Source organism: Podarcis gaigeae, assembly GCF_964106915.1.
Source record: "Podarcis gaigeae genome assembly, chromosome: 5".
In the NCBI taxonomy this organism is placed as follows: Eukaryota; Metazoa; Chordata; class Lepidosauria; order Squamata; family Lacertidae; genus Podarcis; species Podarcis gaigeae.
In genome coordinates, this window is record NC_139681.1 from 24,225,849 (window position 1) to 24,246,471 (window position 20,623).

General features: G+C 42.7%; 1 protein-coding gene across 7 annotated transcripts; it reads right to left on the reverse strand.

The window, feature by feature from the left end:
- Positions 1–286: 286 nt before the first annotated feature.
- LRIT2 (leucine rich repeat, Ig-like and transmembrane domains 2) lies at positions 287–16,859 on the reverse strand. 7 transcript variants are annotated; one of them, XM_083740412.1, is made up of 5 exons: positions 10,784–11,063; positions 9,883–10,623; positions 8,960–9,202; positions 7,617–8,398; positions 287–1,781 (listed from the first exon to the last, which is right to left on the reverse strand). In XM_083740412.1, the coding sequence occupies exons 3-5, from the start codon at positions 9,073–9,075 to the stop codon at positions 982–984; spliced, it is 1,698 nt and encodes a 565-aa protein (XP_083596538.1). In that variant the 5' UTR covers positions 9,076–9,202; positions 9,883–10,623; positions 10,784–11,063; the 3' UTR covers positions 287–981. The 7 variants fall into 7 exon arrangements, with proteins under 7 accessions (XP_083596538.1, XP_083596535.1, XP_083596532.1 ...); XM_083740409.1 differs by having other exon boundaries at positions 8,960–9,236; XM_083740406.1 differs by having other exon boundaries at positions 9,845–10,623.
- Between the last annotated feature and the right edge of the window lie 3,764 nt (positions 16,860–20,623).

Genomic DNA, 20,623 nt, shown 5'->3' on the forward strand with positions numbered 1-20,623 from the left:
GCAATAAAGTTAAATCTAAAGTTATGGCTGACTAACCAGTAAGAGAGATCTACAAGAACCTAGGAAGAGGCTGCTGGATCTAACCAAAGCTGCATACATACCAGACATTGAAAGCAGATCCCTGCCCCAAACAATCATGATAACTGTATTGTGCTAGGAACTGTAGCTCAGTTAAGGGTAAACGCTGTTATGGGTGTGCTTTAAATGTTCTTTAATGTTCTTTTCATGCTGGTAGGGATGCATGTTTACTTCTGAAACCAATAGTCATTACACATTTGGACTGATGTGATTTTAAAACAAACAAACAGTTTATTTTAAGAAAACCATTTTGTTTCTATTTCTTTAACAGTTTCAGTCTTTCTGAGTTATTTTTGTGCAGAAGAGTTCTTAATCTGAATTAGAAATCTCCACCACTTTTTGCACCTTTTAAATGCACTTGGACAAACTCTCCTGGTCTGACCAGTGCTATTGCTAAGGTCCTATTTTTGAACTTGCCTTATTTATTTATTTATTTATTTATTTATTTATTTATTTATTTATTTATAAAAATCCATCACCAGCAGCTACAATGGGAAGGAAAGGTGTGGGGATGTCCTAAAACAATTCAGTAATCTAAATTACAGATATGCCTCTAGAAAAACCCTCTGGTTGTATATTGATAGATCATACTCTATGCTCGTTCAACAAGCAATGCAATTCCATTCATCCCCTGCATTGTTAACCATAAATCACAGCTAGAAGGCTGGCAGAGGCATAGCGTTCCTGCTAAAATGATGACCCTGTGTGTTCCTCTCTTGCCTTCCAACAACTTCAACCGCTGTAGGTTTTTGGTGGCCTCAGAAATTCTGTTGTGTACGTTTGTCACCTGTTGACACTGATGTAACATGAAAACCTACTGTCCCCATGTGTGAGAGATATTTCCACCAGTCTTTCTATATTTACCTTTCTCTTATCTAACATGGGATTGTGCTTGGAGATCGGCTAATAGAGATCAGCGCTATTTCTGTGCTCGGGTTTCTGTTTGTTGGCCTTCTCCTTGTCCTCACAAGCCTTCAGCTTTTTCTTGTCGTCACTGGAGTCTCGGTGGCACAGCCCCTCTTCACTGCCCGTTGGCAAGCTGTCAAACGTGTTCTCTTTATTGGCCGCCCGAAGATTTTGCCCTTTCCTGCTCTGGCGGCAGAAGTCGGCACATTTCTCCATGCAATTAAACCTGGTCTCGGTGGTACACGCGTACATCCCAGCAGGGACAGCGAGCACCATGGCACATACAATGATGATGATATGGATGAGCTTCTCCCGCTGCTCCAGCTCGCTGATGTCACTTCCTGTAACAAACACAATGCACTGCCCCTTTTGAGGCATCTGGTTCCTCAGAGTAACACACACTTCATACTTGGTGGCAGGGAGAAGGTCGTTGACAGAGTAGCTATTGATGCCGGGGCCAATGTATATCATGTCTTTCTTAGAGTCATCATACTTCCCAAAATGGAGGGTATACCAGGCTTCTCCTGGATTCTCTGTCAAGCTGTACCACTCCAAAGTGATCCCATAGACCGTCTGCTTGGCAATCCTCACATCGATGTATGAATTCTCACCTGAGACTGAGGAAGAGAAGGAGGAGGCCGCCGCCCTTGGAGCTTGAACTTTCAGCATCATTGTGGCTGAGGTGTTGCCAAGGAAGTTAGCAGCTGTGCATGTATAATTGCCTTCATCCACAAGGTGGGCAGAAGGAATAATCAATTCTGACTTAATTCTATCTTCACTAATATGGGTGGTGGATGCTAGGGAGGGGGAAGGAAAAAAGGACACACATGTTAGTAGTACCAGCACTCTAGATCCCTGATGTTTTAATAGAACAACATAGAGATGTGCAAAAATTCCTTTAAAATTGCAGCGGTTTCAACGCAATGATTTCAGCTATTATTTATTTATTTATTTATACCCCGCCCATCTGGCTGGGTTTCCCCAGCCACTCTGGTCGGCTCCCAACAGAATATTAAAAACACGTTAAAACATCAAACATTAAAAACATCCCTAAACAGGTTTGCCTTCAGGTGTCTTCTAAAAATCAGATAGTTGTTTATTTCCTTGACATCTGATGGGAGGGTATTCCACAGGGTGGGCACCACCACTAAGAAGGCCCTCTGCCTGGTTCCCTGTAACCTCACTTCTCGCAGTGAGGGAACCGCCAGAAGGCCTTCAGAGCTGGACGTCAGTGTCCGGGCAGAATGATGGGGGTGGAGACGCTCCTTCAGGTATACTGGGCCAAGGCCATTAAGGGCTTGATGTTCCTTAAATGGTTTGCCAAATTAGGAGAGCAGGTGTGATATACTTAAAGTACTGAATCTGGACTGGGGAGACCTGGGCTGAGATCCATGCTCATTCATGAAGTTCCCTCAGCGATATTGGATTAGGACTTACTATTTCTCTGCTTATGCCAGCCATTTCCTTTTTAATCTCTCTAGGGTTCAACATATCCTATAACTTATGATGATGCTGGTTGCTGTCATCATATTAAAAGTGTTGTATTTAATGCAAGTCATACTCAGAGTAACCCATTAGAGCAGAGCTTTCCAAACTTTTCATGTTGGGGACACACTTTTTAGACACGCATCATTTCACAATGCAGTCATTCAGTTTCACTAGCAAACAGGTGGTTAAACTAACCCCTTTCCAGCCCCGCGAGGAGTGCAGGGAGCATTTGTGTGACACCCACACACTGCAGCCAACAGACAAATGTGTCACAACACACAGTTTGGAAAGCTCTGCCTTAGAGCTAGTGAACATAACTGATGTAGGTCCATTAATTTTACTTGGTAGAATTCAGCAGCATAAAACTCATTGTTTTGCTGTAAATGCAGATAATGGGTGAAATCCCACACTGTGCAAGTAGACCTGCTCATGGAATTTCCCTTTCACTCCTTCCCCCACATAGCCCTTCAATACTCTGCAGAATATTTTCAGGGTATGCGGAGGGCTGTAAGAAGAAGGTGAGGCAGGGGAAGTCCCATTGCATGAGCCGATCCTATTCTGCTCAGGTAACAGGAGTGTGGATGCAACCCCAAGGGTGGAAGTCGTTATTCTTCCCTTCTCCCTTCTCCCATGATTGATGGATCCTTCAAATTCTCTGTTCCATGCTACCTCACCTGTGTCTCACGGTGGGGCTTGCATGATACTGCTTCCAACAACACTCAATAAAATGTTTTCTTTTTATTTATTTTTAAATAAAAACCCCAGCCTAAAAGACTTCTGCTGTGAGGATCAAGTGGGAAACTTTATCCTCACACTATGTGAAGGATAAAACAGGGAAGTCCCACACATGCTACTTAGGAGGAAAAGGAAGTATGCAAATATGACCAAACTAATCTCCCAGAAGGTTTGCTTTTTTGGAAAGTCTTCCCCAGAAATTTCACTGCCCTTCTTGTCACTTCTCTCACAATGACCTCAGGTGTTCTTGCCTGAAAAGAACCTCCAAACTCATCTTTGAAAGGTATCATACTAGACAAAATATTAACGACAATTCTAAACTTCTGAAGTTGAAAGGCTGCTGTGTTGGCCCATAAGAAAAGCAGCAAATTCCACATTAGGGCAATGCCATGAAAAATGTCAGAAGGGTGTGCAAGCTTTCGATGAAGAGTTCTGGGAAACCCAGAAACTTGCTCCTTATTTTGGTTAGCCTTAAAACAGTCTTGCCTGATTGTGGACTCTGGAATTCAGATCCTGTTATTCTCTAAGGACCTCCTGAGCAAGATGGGACCCTCACTACAATCACCACTAGACCTCATCATATTCGTTACCAAGACGATGAGACAATGGCGGAGAAGGTGCCATCGAAGGGCACAGGATGAAGAAGGCCTCAGATATCCCTACACTTATTTAGTGCACATTATCACCTAGTGATCGAGGAAACGACAGCTTCTGTACATTTCATACACCATGGAGAGCCAAGAGAGCTTGCTATGAAGAACATGGATTTATCCAGTGATCGTAGAACTCTCAGGTGTGACATGGCAGGTCTTGACTGAAGGTAGCTACGCAGTGGCAAACCCTAACTTCAAAAATCATGAAGTGTCTGGTGTCATTCAGGATTTTTAAGTCAACAGAGCAGCAGTCATCCATACTGGTTGGCAACTGACCCCCAAATGCCAGAATAATATGGAACTCTTTTACCGTGCTCTTGAGACTTTCCTTTCCTCTCCATAAGGTCTATGAATCAAATCAAGGTCACTGTTTCTAGCTACAACCATTCAGGTGAACTGCAAAAGAAGCAATTAAGACCTATGGGAATATATATATATATATATATATATATATATATATATATATATACACTCAGAAACTAGCTGAAGCAATTTCATTTCAACTGTCTAGAATAATTTACTTCAAGGCTGAGTCCAGCCTAGGAAAATTCCAGCCCTGTAGGAATCAGTTTAGGAAAGCTGCATGCAATTTAGCCAATACAGTAAGACTGCAAATGTGGCTATAGCAATCCTCACCCCCAGTTTATGGCTTGGAGGGGGTCAGGATGTGTCAAAGGATTCCTTCCACTTGGTTCCACTCAGCTCTACAAGGCTTTGCTATTAGGGGGTCCCTGCTGCTAGGGAGGTCCCTACTGTTTCTGCTGGCAACACATGCTACCAATTGGTTGGTTATATGCTCGCCTGGGGTAGCCAGCATAAACTCCCCAAATGGGGTCACTTTGTGGGAAGGGAGGATGCCCACCAAGCCTCTGCTGTATCCTAAGCCAGTGCAGCTACTGGCAGTGGGGCAACCCAGGATTCTCTTCTGTGGCAGCCTGGAAGTGGAACAGCAAGAATCACCCGTTTTACTGATCTACTCTGCCAACTTCAGCCATGGTTGGCACGAGCAGCTGGGATTCAAATGCAGCTCCGTTCAGCCCTACTGCCTCCATCTGGAACTTTGGGTTGCAGCCTTTGGTTGTATGCAAGACTACGTCTCCTTGAAGTCAACGGAGCTTGCTTCCAGGTATAAGTGTATAGAATTGCTTGGTTGATATTGTTAACTCTTGCCTTCATTTTATACACCATTCAGATATTCATAAGCAGTAAATGGATGTCTGAAAAGCTCCAGGATCAAATATGCTTTAAAGAGTCACAGTCCAGCAAAAATTTGCTGACAACTATTTCTTCTCAAAAACAATGGAAAGGGGCTTCATTGTGACTAATGAAACCCTCTGTGGTGTGAGGGTGGTGGCTCATGGCAGGGCCTTCTCTGAAGTGTCCTCAAAACTGTGGAATTTCCCTCCCATAGGGGTACATCTTTCACCTCTCCTTTTGTAACTGAAGTATTTTGTCGTCGTTGTCGTCCTCCCTGTAAATTGTATCATTAGTTGTATCTCATTCATTGCTACTGTTGTTTTATGGTTTGTGGGTTATATTTACTATTTCATGATTGTTTTTTAGCTTGTGTAAGTCATCCCAGGACATTAGAGGAAAGCACAGTTAAGAAATCAAAGGGTGGGGGAGAGAAAAAGATAAAGAGGGAAGGAAGGGAAAGAAAATAATTCAGCTTCCCTTGATTTTAGCTGAATGCAGTTGTGGCTAATTTGTGCTGGATTATTCTCAAAGCCCACAATTCAATTTGTTTCAATTGGATGCTATACCATGGCCAATGTATAAAGTAATTAATAAACGAAGTATTACTAATGAAGCAAGTCATACTAGATGTAGAGAAGTCATTGTTACAAAATGGCACTCCAGTGATGGGTCAACCCTGAGGATGTGAGGAGGGGTCTGGAAGAAGGGAAATATGAGTAGACTTGGCAATCTCATTAAGATGTTTCAAAGAAAATGTGAGAGAGCACATGGCATATGATGGATATATTCAGCTATTTTCAGCAATTCATTGACACTGGAGCAGTCCAATTAAAATCATTTGATGTACTCTAAGGAACATAGAGTGCTATTTTATATCCAGTCTGACTATTCACCCATCTACCCCATTATAGTCTTACTAGCACTAGTAAGATCTCAGGCAGGAATCACTGGGTACCTGATCCTTTTAGTCAAAACAAAAAAAATTCCTTCCAGTAGCACCTTAAAGACCAACTAAGTTAGTTCTTGGTATGAGCTTTCGTGTGCATGCACACTTCTTCAGATACACTGAAACAGAAGTTACCAGACCCTTCTATATAGTGAGAAGGTGGGAAGGGACCCTCCTCATAACAAGAACTAACTTAGTTGGTCTTTAAGGTGCTACTGGAAGGAATTTTTTTTGTTTTGATTATGGCAGACCAACACGGCTACCTATCTGTAACTGATCCTTTTAGCTTAGAGTTTCCAAGGATTAAATCTGGGACTTTCTACATTCAAAGAATGTGATCAGCCACTGGGTTATGCTCCTTCCCTAAGTCGCCGTGGTACGGGTTTCATACCCAAAGGATGGTATTTTTAAGCAAGTCATAATAAATGTGAGCATCCAGGAAGCTCAGCATATCAATCCAGGCTTAGTATGTTTGTTTTTGTTTTAATTCCAACCCCCCCCCCAAAAAAAAAATATTATGGAACCAGAGAAACAAGTAAACAACAATAAAATTTCAATAATATAGCCAACTGAAGACAAGGCATACAAAACCTAAATCAAATGATAATACTCAATCTGAAATCATGACAATCATATTTCTCTTGATGACACAGAGAGAGATTTTTGTACGTCTAAACCAAAACTATGCTTGTTTCATCAGTCTCTTGCTCATATAGAGGGGAGCCATTGTTGGTTGTTAGTTGTACCTGAGGGAGCGTCTCCACCCCCATCGTTCTGCCCGGACGCTGAGGTCCAGCGCCAAGGGCCTTCTGGCAGTTCCCTCATTGCAAGAAGCAAAGCTACAGGGAACCAGGCAGAGGGCCTTCTCGGTATTGGCGCCCGCCCTGTGCAACGCCCTCCCATCAGATGTCAAAGAGATAAACAACTACCTGACATTCAGAAGACATTTTAAGGCAGCCCTGTTCAGGGAAGTTTTTAATGTATGACACATTAGTGTATTTTTGGTATTTGTGGAAGCCGCCCAGAATGGCTGGGGAAACCCACCCAGATGGGCGGGGTACAAATAAATTAATCACCATCATCATCATCATCATCATCATCAAACAGGACTGAGAAGACCCAGGTTGAAAGCCACACTCAACCATGAACCTCATTCAGTGATCTTGTGCAGTTGCTATCCCTTTGCCAGTCAATTTCACAAAATGTTATAAGAACAAAATGGAGGGAAGGGACACAGAAATGTTGTAAGAACAAAATGGAGGGAGGGGACAATGCATGCTACCCTGAGCTTCTTAGAGGATAGGTGGAATATAGACATAATAGGCAGAGAAGGGACTGGTGGTGAAGGTATCTAATACTTCAGCCCTCCTAAATCAACATGATTTTTTAACAAGAATCTGACTGGCTTTACTCATATAATATCACACAATGGTTGTCCACGTTTCACCCACCTTTTCTATTTGGTAAGTGGCAGCCCATTCACAAAAAAAGTGAATAAGGCAGTTTAGTCTCATTGAATCCAGTGGGCTAACTCAGCTTAACTGGTTTGCGGTCAGCCCCTGACTAGAAGTTCAGAGGCAAATGAATATAACTTTTCTTGGAGTAATGCTTACCATTAAATCCTCGTAGGTGCTTTAACATATAGGTCCACCAGATTGCTGGGGAAGGGCTGGCCTGTACCAGACAGGTTAAGGTCACATTCAGCCCAACATATACAGTGGGATTTGGCTCAGAGGGTGATACCAACGGCTTCATGCAGTTATTCAGCTCCACTTCATGAAAGTACTTTCCTGCTCTGAATTTGGGGCTTGAGCAAGTTAAGTAAGAATTCATCAGAATGATGGGTGGACTAATAGATTTGATAAACTGGACAAACCCTCGCAGGCGACAGTCACATATCCATGGGTTGTCATGCAAAGCCAAGACCGCGTTGGAAATAGCATCTAGCTTCTTCTCCAGCTGCTGGGTTTTTTGGTACACAGGCCAGTTATAGAAAACATCCTTGGAGATGACAGTAAGCTGATTGGAAGAGATGTCTAAATAGGTCAGGCTAGGCAGATAGCGGAGGGCATGTTCTGGAAGGACATCAAGCCTGTTGTGCTTTAGATCCAGTATTTTCAAAGCCGGCGTGTCTTGGAACGCTGTCCATGGTACTGAAGTCAGCTTGTTCCCCTGCAATCTCAGCTCAGTCAAATCCGTCAGGTACTCGAGGCTTTTCAGATGCATGACCGTGATGTTATTGAAATTAAGCCAAAGATATTCCAAGGCACTGACATTAGAGAATGACCCACGGGGCAATTCTGTTAGATGAGAATTTTCTATTCTAATTTTTTTTATATCTTCAGGGATGCCCGCAGGGATCTTTCTCAATGATGTTGACATGCAAAGCAAACTCCTAGAAAACAAAACAGCAAAGTTAACATATTGCTTAGTTGGTTTTAATCCATTAAAGTGGTACCTCAGGTTACATACGCTTCAGGTTACAGATTTTGCTAACCCAGAAATAGTGCTTCAGGTTAAGAACTTTGCTTCAGGATGAGAACAGAAATCGTGTTTTTGTGGCGCAGTGGCAGCAGGAGGCCCCATTAGCTAAAGTGGTGCTTCAGGTTAAGAACAGTTTCAGGTTAAGAATGGACCTCCGGAACGAATTAAGTACTTAACCCGAGGTACCACTGTATATGGAATGACAGCCAAGTGAAGGTTTCTCTTTTTATGACACTGTTAAGAATGCACTTGCTTCATTTTCATCTTTCTTGTTTTAACACCCAAACAAAAGTACATTAACATCTCTATTTACATCATATCCGAAGACTTACTATTTCAGAAAACTAATCATGCCCTAAAAATGAACTTGAAACTAAACAGAATTCTTAAAAAAATACTAGCAATATTGGGCACAATTCAGCCACTACTTGTTGTTCCCAGGTTTCTATATAGTCCTACCAATGTTTCTTACCTTCCAAAGTTATCGTTGGAACAGGTGCATCCTGTGACACAAGATGAAATTGTTGGGTTTGTCCCATAAGAGAAAAGCAGCAGCAGAAGAAGACATGCATGACAGATGAGATCCATATTCTTCCTGAAGTAAACACTGTGCAGGTTTTGCAACAGACAGAACAACAGCCTCCAAGTAGCAAATCCTATTAGGAGTAATCTTCTTTGACGCAGGGATAGCTGCTTCTGAAGACCTGGTGGGATCCTATGGATTTTTGCACATGTTTTTCCAAACATCACTGTATCAAGAAGCAACTGCTCTGTTAGGTAGCTATAAATCTGTGCCTAAGTAACAGTTATATTTAATTCAATGGATGACGTGAGAATATAGAATACGGCAAAGGAAACTGCAGTGGACATTCAGCCAGGAAGCCCATGGTTAAGTGATAGGTTAACTCTAAACTGTTTAGAGACCAGCTTTCAACATGACACAAGTTCCCAATATAAGAATAAACAGGCCTGATTTTCAGCCAAAACTCAACAAAACTCAGTTCCAGCACCTCTCAGGTGGGCGCCATTGCTAGAAAAATAGCACTGAAAATGTAATTAATTACCCTCCCTCCCCCCCCCCCTCAAAAAATTGGAAGGTCATAAAAGAAAATAAAAATGGAATCTCAATCTAATTCCCAAATGCCTGGTGGAGGGGAGATGTTCACATGCCTGTGATAAGAGACCAGGGAAGAACATATATAGGCTTCTTGGGGGGAGGGATATAAGGCTAAGGTGAGGTTTAAACAAGGGGCTTTCTAGCTCATAGCCACATTGCTTCACTGGCTCTGCTGTACCATCTCTGGAAATGCAACACACCCCAGGTGTAAACAACACAGCAGAAAACAATCTAAATGACCCAAAATTACCTAAAAGACTCAAAAGAAAATAACACACCCCAGGTGTAAATGACACAAGAGAAAATAAACCTCTAAAGTCACTAGATCTTCTACACAAGAAATTGGTGAACATCAAATGGAGTGGGAGAGTTCAGTGACACCGGGGGTAGTCTCACAATTTTCACCGAAAGGGGCCTGTGAGACGGATAAAAGGTGGCGCAAAGCAACAGTTCACCTATGACATTATGCCCATATGTCATAATGGAGGGCTGATGCTGGCTTAGTCGTGTTTGCATGGATCCACCATCTGTAAAAGGGTAAAGGTAAAGGAACCCTGGATGGTTAAGTCCAGTCAAAGGCAACTATGGGGTTGCGGCACTCATCTCGTTTTCAGGTTGAGGGAGCAGGTGTTTGTCCACAGACAGCTTTCCAGGTCATGTGGCCAGCAGGACTAAACAGCTTCTGGTGTAATGGGACACTGTGACGGAAACCAGAGTGCACGGAAACATCATTTACCATCCCACCGGAGCGGTACCTATTTGTCTACTTGCACTGGTGTGCTTTCGAAAAACTAGGTTGGCGGGAGCTGGGACAGAGCAACGGGAGCTCACCCTGTCTCAGGGATCTGAAATGCCGACCTTCTGATCAGCAAGCCCAGAGGCTCAGTGGTTTAAACCACAGCACCACCCATCTGTACAAACAAGCATCTCCACCACTGAAACATACACGACACCCATGTTGGTGGTTCACATAAACAGTAATTCCTGTAGAAGACTGTTAGGATATAGTTCTGTTCCACCTTAAAGCAGTGTTTCCCAACCTTGTGCCTCCAGCTGTTTTTGGACTACAATTCCCATCATCCCTTGCCACTGGTCTTGCTAGTCAGGGATGATGGGAGTTGTAGTTCAAAAACAGCTTAGTTCAAAAACAGCTGGAGGCACAAGGTTGGGAAACACTGCCTTAAAGGGTCAGGCATGATTGTTGTGTATCACATGCCTGTTTACTCCCAGCACTGTCTGCTGGGAACTTCCATTTTGTATATAGCTTTTGTTTCTGACTTATTTCCTGGACATGGAGGCAAGCCGTCATGCTTTCCTTTGTTCTGAACTACGTTGAATAAAGCTGTAAATATGCTCTCCTGTCTGCATCTTTCATTGTGGAGACTGCTGAAAGGGTGTGCACAGGTCTTGGAATGTCTCTGAGGCTCGTGTCGCTAATTGACTGATGCTGTTCCACGGGAGACCGGTGATCGTCCGGAGACAACTGGAGGCCTGACTGATGCCTCCGTCTCCCTGGCAGTATCCCAACAAAGACAGCCATGGCTGCAATGTTGCTGCAATGTTCTCACAAGCCAACTGCATGGGGCCCACTATTACAAATGAAATATCTCTTAAAATTTAGTGCCTAAGTTGTTGGGCAAAGACCAAGGTACTCCCATCAGCCTAATCCTATATATAATTGTTCGCTGGTGTTAACAGGGGAGAGGGGGAGCCATCAGCTTTTTGCTCTGCAATGAAAACCCCAAACTAAATGCTTAGATGCTACTCTTTACTTGGTTCGATGGAGATCACCAAAAGTGATATGGCACTGAAAAAACATCGACACAGGGCTGAAACATTTTGAAATGAGAAATCTGTATTCCTTTGGCAACATCTAGTGCTAGTTTTGTAGTTTTCGGCAAGCTCCCACAAATTGTAACCCAAATGTAGCATAGATATGGCTTAAGTAACAGAGCATAAATAAGAACAGTAACAAAAATAAAACAATAAAAACCTAGATATGTCATAAGCAAAGAGCAAAGGCAGAAACCCTGCTGATGGAACAACAATCCTTAGGAAGATGGGTCAAAAACAGGTATTAGCCTTCACCTGCATGAAAATGTGTCAACAACACAGAGCCAGCACCTTTTGGAGTGGGAAATGATCTATTCTTTTGGTGACATCTAGTGTCAGTAGTTGGTATTAGTGTTTTCAGAGAACACTATGTTGATGGAAAAATGATTAGTCTCATCCCCATGAAGCCTAGCTGAAAACAGAGATTAGCCTGAACCTGCTTAACCCATCACCTTAGAAGACTAGGATAGAAAAGTATTTATAGCTACCTAGGTGACAGATTTGGTCTATAAACATCTTGGTTTGGAGAGGGAGGGAGGGAGGGAGGGAGGGAGGGAGGGAGAGAGAGAGAGAGAGAGAGAGAGAGAGAGAGAGAGAGAGAGCGAGCGCACTGGTCCTGATTCTGTAGAGCCCTTTAAGTCACAGGAGCCTTTGAATCCCTGGTAGGAAATGGACATAGTCAACATGGCAGACATATTCTGGAAAGGTTCTGCTGTATAAAGAGAGCCCCCAAGATACCTGCTTTGCATATTTGGTTCTATGTGTCATTAGCTAACCATAACAAAGCCCATCAGGCTGTGTGCTCAGCGTTGTTCCCAAATAAGCTATTTAATTACTGGCTGTTTTTACAGCATGAGCCTATCCTCCTGTTATGCCGGCTGGACAAGGCAGGCTCACTACTAAGTCCCCTAGCATGCCATAATCTGACATTGTGATGCTGCTGTCATGCTGTGCCCCGTGTCATTACTAAAGCATTGCAATGTCAACGAAGGTCAAAATGGGTGATGATGGAAAGGGTCAAGCAGGAGGGGCAAGAATGGGATAAGTAACCTCAGTTGGAATCCTATTTACTCAGACTGGATCAGTGCTATGTATAAGCCCCCATACAGTCATCCTAACCATGACAGTATTTCCTTTGAGTGGGAAGTCCCTGTGTTGACTATGCTGTTGCAGGAAGCTTGCTTTTGCTCTCCCTTTAGATCTGCAGTACTTCTCGCCGCAAAATGTTGGTTTTGACACTGTGGCTGTCCTATGGAAAAGTGAAGCTTGTATTTTTTTATTAACTATTTGGAGAGTTTCTATATCACTTTTCACTTCTGGGACGTCTCATCAAAGTGGTTTACATATAAAACATAAAGGTAACGGTGTCGTGTAGTGGTTAAGAGTGGTGCACTCGTAATCTGGTGAACCAGGTTTGATTCCCCTCTCCTCCACATGCAGCTGCTGGGTGACCTTGGGCTAGTCACACTTCTCTGAAGTCTCTCAGCCTCACTCACTTCACAGAGTGTTTGTTGTGGGGGAGGAAGGGAAAGGAGATTGTTAGCCACTTTGAGACTCCTTAGGGTAGTAATAAAGCAGGATATCAAATCCAAACTCCTCCTCCTCCTCCTCCTCCTCCTCCTCCTCCTCCTCCTCCTCCTCTTCTTCTATTCTGGACAGTTAAGTCCAGTCAAAGGTGACTATGGGGTGTGGCGCTCATCTCGCTTTCAGGCTGAGGGAGCTGTCGTTTGTCCACAGACAGCTTTCCAGGTCATATGGCCAGCATGACCATATAAAACATATAAAGATAAAACATATAAACATAATAGCACATCATCAAGATTGTATTTGAAACCATATCAGAACAGGGGGTGGGATTAAAAAGGGGGGAAATCAATACCAGATCAGCAAAAATGGTCAGGGGCAGGTTCATCGCAGAAATCAATTCATCACAGAATATGGGGCCGGTTCATTACAGGTGTTTTGCCCCATTGTTCTCAAGAGCAGCCCTCGGTTTCCCCCATAGATATGAATGGCAGCCATGCTCCACTGCCCTCAAAGACACCACTGAAATAAAAATTGGATCTGTCTGCTGTTCCTGGTGGCCTCAGTGTCTAGAGACATTGCATTGTGTCGATTTGGCAAGAGCAAATGGTAGGCTTGAACCATCCTCCCAAGGGACAATGTTTAGGTTTGATTTTTGAACCCCAGTTCCACAAGTCACCTTCCTCACCACTCAGCAATGGGGACAGAGCTAAGAGGGGCCAACAAAGGAAGGGTACCGTTGTCCCCTTGGGGGAGTGGGCTAAGTGAGGTAAGTTCTGCGTTTGTGATGTCATTGCCTGTTGCTTGGTGTAATGATGCATGCAAGTGACGTCATGACTGGTGAGGGTCTTCAAAATTGCCAGTGGCTGTTGTGGCTGCTGCAGCTTTTTCCTCCCAGTGACAGGAAGGTTGCCTTGAAAGGTGTGGTGTTTGCATGACTGCTAACCAAGATCTCTGAGGTGTCTGTGGGGACGGACGACTTTAGGAAGCAACCGCAGAGGTGTCAGGAAACACACTGTCGCAAGGTATGTGTAGTGCTGCTGCATCAGACATTTGTATCACATGATACAAGACCAACGAAAAGATGAGATATAGAATAAAGGCCAACATATAGATCTCGCATCTCCATCTCTCCAAGCCTAGGAATCACAAAAATGTACAATCTGCTGTTAGATTGGGAAACAAAAGATGAGCTTGTTAAAGTTTCTATAATACAAGGGGCAATAGATATAGGACATAATATAGATTTGAAAGAGCGATTTGAAGTTCACTGCATGTTATTCTTTGTAGAAAAACTATCTGAAATGATTTATAGATGGTACTTAATTCCAAGTAGACTCACTAAAATGTTTAAGTCCAAATCAGATAAGCGTTGGAAATGTAATGACGTTGAGGGTACGTTTTATCATATGTGGTGGACTTGTAAAAGGGTAAAAGAGTATTGGGAAATGATATATAATGAATTGAAAAGTAAGTTTAAAAGTACCTTTTCCAAAAAAAAAAGTCCTTTTTGTTGGGGATAATTCAGAGGGAAACTCTCAGGTATGTGTGTGGGTGTGTGGGTGTGGGTGTGGGTGTGTGCGCCACTACTGCTGCCCATGTTTTTGTTAGCCCAAAAATGGAAAACGAGCGAGGTCCCAACCAAAGAAGAATGGCAACTTAAACTGATGCAATATGCTCAGCTTGAATATTTAACATATAGAATAAGAGAACAAGAAGAATGCACGTTTAAAGAAGACTGGAAAATGTTTACTGAATACATAGGTGAAAACTGTTCATTTCAAAATGCTGGTAGCATTAAGATAAATTCCACAGTGTAAATAAGTTTTGATGGATGTAACAATGGGTTACTGAATGGTTTAGCTCATGTAAAATATGCAGGAATGTGCGGTATGCAAAATGAACCACGGAAAGATAAGGAGGGAAGTCATTGATTTAACGTTGTTCAAATGAATATTTTGAAATGTAAATTAGAAAATTTAATAAAAATTATATATACTATGTAAAGGAATCACTCAACACAATAAGCAGACATATTCTAGAACGCACTGTTACAAGAATACTGCTACACAACTTATAGAAAATATGAGAAACTGGGTATTAAACCAGAAGTAGACAACAATAGGCTATAATAAGCATAAGATATTAAGCTTGCATCTGCCCTCTGGTGGTCATGTGTCCAATTACATTTAAATTAGAGCAGCAAGAAAAAGAATGCTCTGGAGGAGCATTTCAAAATGAAAATTATATTTCAAAATGAAATCATATTTGCTCAATCCCACCACAATTATATCGCAAACATTCACCAAATGTTCTGTAATTTTTATGTTTGCTTCGGAGCCGAGCATTCAACACAGCGAAACGGATTGCCCCCTCGGATGCTTACCTTATCAAAATGCCGAAAAGATTTTTGTTTAGACAAGCCTAGCCGGATATTTAGAAAGTTGTTGCAAGTGTTGTCTTTTTTTGGTTCATTGTTATTTTTTGCTTTCCAAAAATCTCAGAGTTTTGCTAATAATTCTTATTGTACAAGTGTGATCTTGCTCCCACGCAAAACAGTGATGGCTACCCATCTAGATGGCTTTTTAAAAGGATTGGACAAATCCATGGAGGAGATAGCTATCAAGCTTATTACTAGCCAAACACTCCACAGTTGGAAGCCATAATGCTTCTGATTATTATTATTATTATTATTATTATTATTATTATTATTATTATTTGAATTTATATACCGCCCTATACCTGGGGGTCTCAGGGCAGTTCACAAAATAAAATCAAGATAGAAAACCACAAAATAGGTAATAAAAATAACAACCCAATAGCCCCCCCCAAAAAAAAACCCCACATTTAAAAAGAGCATAGGATGTAAATCAGATCAACCAAAGGCCTGGTTAAAAAGGGACATTTTTGCCTGGCACCTAAAGGTGTACAATGAAGGTGCCAGGCAAACTTCCCTGGGGATAGCATTTCACAGATGGGGAGCCACTGCAGTTGCCACCCTCCGGATCTCTCAAGGAGGGGGCACACGTTGGAGGGCCTCAGAGGGGTAGGTTCATATGGGAAGAGGCAGTCCTTGAGGTATTGCGGTCCTGAGCTGTTTAAGGCTTTATAGGTCAAAACCAGCACTTTGAACTGGGCCCGGAAACTAATTGGTAGCCAGTGCAGTCGGACCAGGATTGGTGTAAACTGTCTTGCTCCGGTGAGCAACCTGGCCACTGAACCCTGCACTAGCTGAAGTTTCTGAACCGTCATCTAACCTTGAGGTTACCAGAGCATAGACAACAGTAGGCAGAAGAAGAGGAGGAGGAGGAGGAGGAGGAGGAGGAGGAGGAGGAGGAGGAGGAGTTTGGATTTGATATCTTGCTTTATCACTACCTGAAGGAGTCTCAAAGCGGCTAACATTATCCTTTCCCTTCCTCCCCCACAACAAACACTCTGTGAGGTGAGTGAGGCTGAGGTCACCCAGCAGCTGCATGTGGAAGAGCGGAGATGCGAACCCAGTTCACCAGATTACGAGTCTACCGCTCCTAACCACTACACCACACTGGCTCTCTCTGTCTGGATAGGGGAGCTGCTAGAAGCCAGAAATGGGATAGTGCTCTTGCGTTTGGGTCCTGCTTGAAGGTTTCCCACAGGAATCTAGTCAGCCACTGTGAGAATAGGGTATTTAACTAAATGGGCTATTGGCCTGATCCAACACTGGCTCTTGTGTTTTTTATGCTGCTCCTACAACTCGTCTGTATAACCACCTCAGACAACAGCATTTACAATAGCAGCTGTGCCCGCCACCCTAATTCCGCCAGACTGGTCAGGGCAATGTGATACAGAAAGAAATGTCCCTACTCTGAACTGGCAACATTGGCTTCCCGTGTCATTGCTGCCCTGTTGATTCTGTTGAGCTGTTTGGCATTGTGACATCAGCAAAGTAATCGCTGATTGGCTGGAATAGCATTATGAAGAAGAATCCCCAATGGGACCAAAAAAAGGGGGCACCAAAACAGCCTCCTGGAAAAGAAGTGGACAACAGGCACCCTGGGAGTCTCTCACCACTTGGAGATTGGGGTGGGACAAAGCAATAGCCTGATCCTCATCCTAATGTGTGCCCTGCAGTTGCTGCAGGAAGGAATGGTGATGTCCGTAGGTGGGGCTAAAGATCTGGTCCAGGATCAACACAGCCAAGACTTACATGCAAGCAACATATGAAGAGGCCTTCTGTTGAATGTGTAGTACAGCTTGAGATAGTTAAATTGTGTGGAAATGGACTGGGTGGCGCTTGTGCCACTAGAAAAAGACAGGAGGTGAAGCAAGAGAGGAAGTAAGAGCAGGCAGAGGTCTACATGTAAAGAAGATCTTCATTCTCCCAGACAATCTATGCTTAAAATATAGAAATGCTGGAGTAGCTTTGTCCAGGCAAGGTGGCTGCTTCTTATGCTGTCAATGGAATGCATATTTAGGCAGGTGATGGAAGAGTTTTTACGCTGCTTGAAGGTGAAGTGGGACAGCCCTGCTTCTTAGCTCTTGCCTCCTCTGTGAGCTGTCCAAGGTACTGATGCTGAACTAAACACTACATGCCATCAGCTCTGCAGCCTATTGATAGTTAACACTGCATGTAATCCACCAGCTCTCCTATGAAATTCACTATCAAACAAAAAACTATCTAGAGGTGATTGCTGGTTGGATGTGTATGTCACTTTCCCATTTTCATCTTTTATCTTGCCTTGTGGCCTCCAACACACCTTATGAATTCAGCTCCAAGAGTTCACTGTGCATAGTGAATGGAATTCCATTATAATTTTCTCCTGTTTTCCAACTCCCAAATATATAGCACAATTTACATTTTAAAAAAATATATTTTTAAAAGTCCTACTTAGCATCTCACATTTTCCAATCATCATTCCAAATTCAAATGTTGAGCTTGGATTTCATTATTTGAGAAGGTCTGCGTGTCAAGGTTGATCTCATGTGAACAGTTGAGAGACAACAAGAGAGAATGGCTCCGATTTGGGTTAGAAGACTGCGTCTCATCAAAAAAAGTTTTATGGAACTCAAATTTTATCACATTCCTAAAAAAATCAATGCCTTTTTGTGTACAGTGGTACCTTGGTTTTCAAACATAATCCATTCCGGAAGACCGTTTGACTTCAGAAACGTTCAAAAACCGAGGCGCTAAGGGCAGCCTGCAAATTTACAGAGGAAATTGAGAAAAATACAGTGGTACCTCAGCAGAAGCTGTTTGACTTCCGAGGCACGTTCGAAAATGGAAGCCTTTACTTTCAGGTTTTCAGCGTTCGAAAACCAAAACATTCGACTTCTGAGACACTCGGAAACTGAGGTACCACTGTATTACAATCTTAACTGGGTTCACATTAGAGATCCACATCTGTTCGACTTGCATTCTGCTTGCAAGCTTCCCATAGGCATCTAGTTGGCCACTGTAAGAATAGGATGCTGGACTGGCTGGGCCTTTGGTCCAATCTAGCAGGGCTGCTCTTATTTTATTTTATTTTATTTTATTTTATTTTTATTTTATTTTATTTTATTTTATTTTATTTTATTTTATTTTATTTTATTTTATTTTATTTTATTTTATTTTATTTTATTTTATTATTACATTTAGATTCCACCCTTCCTCCAAGCAGTTCAAGGCATGGTACATGACTCTCCCCCTTCCCATTGTATCCTCACTACAAGCCTGAGAGGTAGAGTAGGCTGAGAGATCGTGACTGGCCCAAGATCACCCCGTGAGCTTCATGGCTGAGTGGGGTTTTGAACCTGCGTCTTCAGTTCAGCACTCTAACATTTGAGGTGTACACTTGATGCTTCCCGTTCCCTGTTATTTTATACCATGGTGTTGCAACATTAGAGATAGACTTGATGGTTTCTGTATTTTGTAACCCATTAGAGTAAGAAGTAGGAAGCAACTGTAACAGTCTGAACTTGTCAGTCTAGTAGTAGAATAACGCTGATTATTTGTATGTGATTTGCTGAAAACTCCAATCAGAGTCTGGAATTACATGTGGTACTCTGCAATGCAGCACCTCTTCTTGAATAACTGGGCTATGAACATATCACCAGTTTTCTTTCAGCACTAAACTAATGAGGGTCCTTCATTTGCCTTTTCTCTTGACTAAAGCTGTCTTCCGCAAAAATTTGGCAGACAGTCAAAATATTGACTAAACAATGACAGGATTCTCAGTATATACAGTCTGTCTCCAGGAGACCACAGGAGTCAGTGGGGATGGTGTGTGTATGTGTGTGTGTGTGTGTGTGTGAGAGAGAGAGAGAGAGAGAGAGAGAGATGAAGCTGCTGTAGATTGAACATTTACTACTGTAGAGCCCGCATTTTACGCATCCTAGTCTTGCTGAAATTGAAGCAGTTGTAATTCAATCTACTCCACACCATTTCTCTTCATGGGCCTTGTTCCAGAACAATGCATCATTCGGGCTTTGCTCCATTTACCCCCCAAAAGCCATACATTGTCCTGACTATATAAAATCCTAGGCACAGAGTTGAGATGCAGGAAGCATCTCCAAGATATATTCACCCAGATATCTCAACAACTTTTTTAGAAGACGCAGCACAACATGAAAGCCACCCATCATCTTGGCGATCTTTCAACAAACTTAACAGCTGGTGCATGTCGGGGCAAGAGGTTGATATGTTTTGAAAATACTTTATTAAACATTTCCCATAGCCAAGTCAGAGATTTTAGATCATCTCATCATCTAGCCAATCTCCTTGAGGAGCCAACTCTAAAAAAAGCGAAATGAAACGCAACATCGTCATTTACCCCCATCCACACTCTGAATAAGTGTATACAGCTTTTTTTGTATCTGATTAGATCAATACATAGTTTAACTTTGTGCCATTGCTGGTGGGTTTTGACTTTGTGATCTGGCAATCAAAGTATTTTCTAAAAGGCCTGAAGCTGTTACAACATTCTCTCCACCACATGGGGAAGAGTCCAGCTCTTTTGGAATTATGAGGAGTGGAAGGGTGTCCCGTTGATCAGCACTCTGACTTGTCAGCAGGGGAAGAGAGATTTCTAGGACCAATGCACAGCTCATCATATTGTCCTTTCCGGGGGGGGGGGGTGGCGGGTAGGAAGGTGCAGAGGATAATGAGGAGCAATTGCCACTCCTTTTTAACCCTTCCCATTCAGCAGTTCCAGCTCCGTGTTGTTTTTTAAAAGAAAAAGCCTATGAGTAGTCTGCTCTAGCAGCAGCTGATCTTGCTTAGCTAGACAAAGGCAGTCGCTGCTAGAAAACTTGATTCAGTAGCAGATATAACTGCTAAATAGTACCGTATTTTTTGCTCTATAAGACTCACCTTTTCCCTCCTAAAAAGTAAGGGGAAATGTGTGTGCGTCTTATGGAGCAAAAGCAGGCTGCGCAGCTATCACAGAAGCCAGAACAGCAAGAGGGATTGCTGCTTTCACTGTGCAGTGATCCCTCTTGCTGTTCTGGCTTCTGAGATTCATAATATTTTTTTTCTTGTTTTCCTCCTCCCAAAACTAGGTGCATCTTGTGGTCTGGTGTGTCTTATAGAGCAAAAAATACGGTATTTTGTTGATGTGGAGCAACAACAGATGCAGCTCTTTGTCTTCCTCCCACTCTAAGAGAATAGAGAATGCTGAGACACCCAGCCCTTGAAGTCACTCC

What these genes read in the sequence shown, in the direction of transcription:
- LRIT2 (XM_083740406.1), bottom strand. Translation starts at nt 9,957, where the DNA reads ATGTTCACCAATTTCTTGTGTAGAAGATCTAGTGACTTTAGAGGTTTA. An exon ending in TCCAACGATAACTTTGGAAG is followed by an intron (nt 8,399 to 8,959) that starts GTAAGAAACATT and finishes TTTGTTTTCTAG; the next exon opens with GAGTTTGCTTTGCATGTCAA. An exon ending in GCACCTACGAGGATTTAATG is followed by an intron (nt 1,782 to 7,616) that starts GTAAGCATTACT and finishes CCCCCTCCCTAG; the next exon opens with CATCCACCACCCATATTAGT.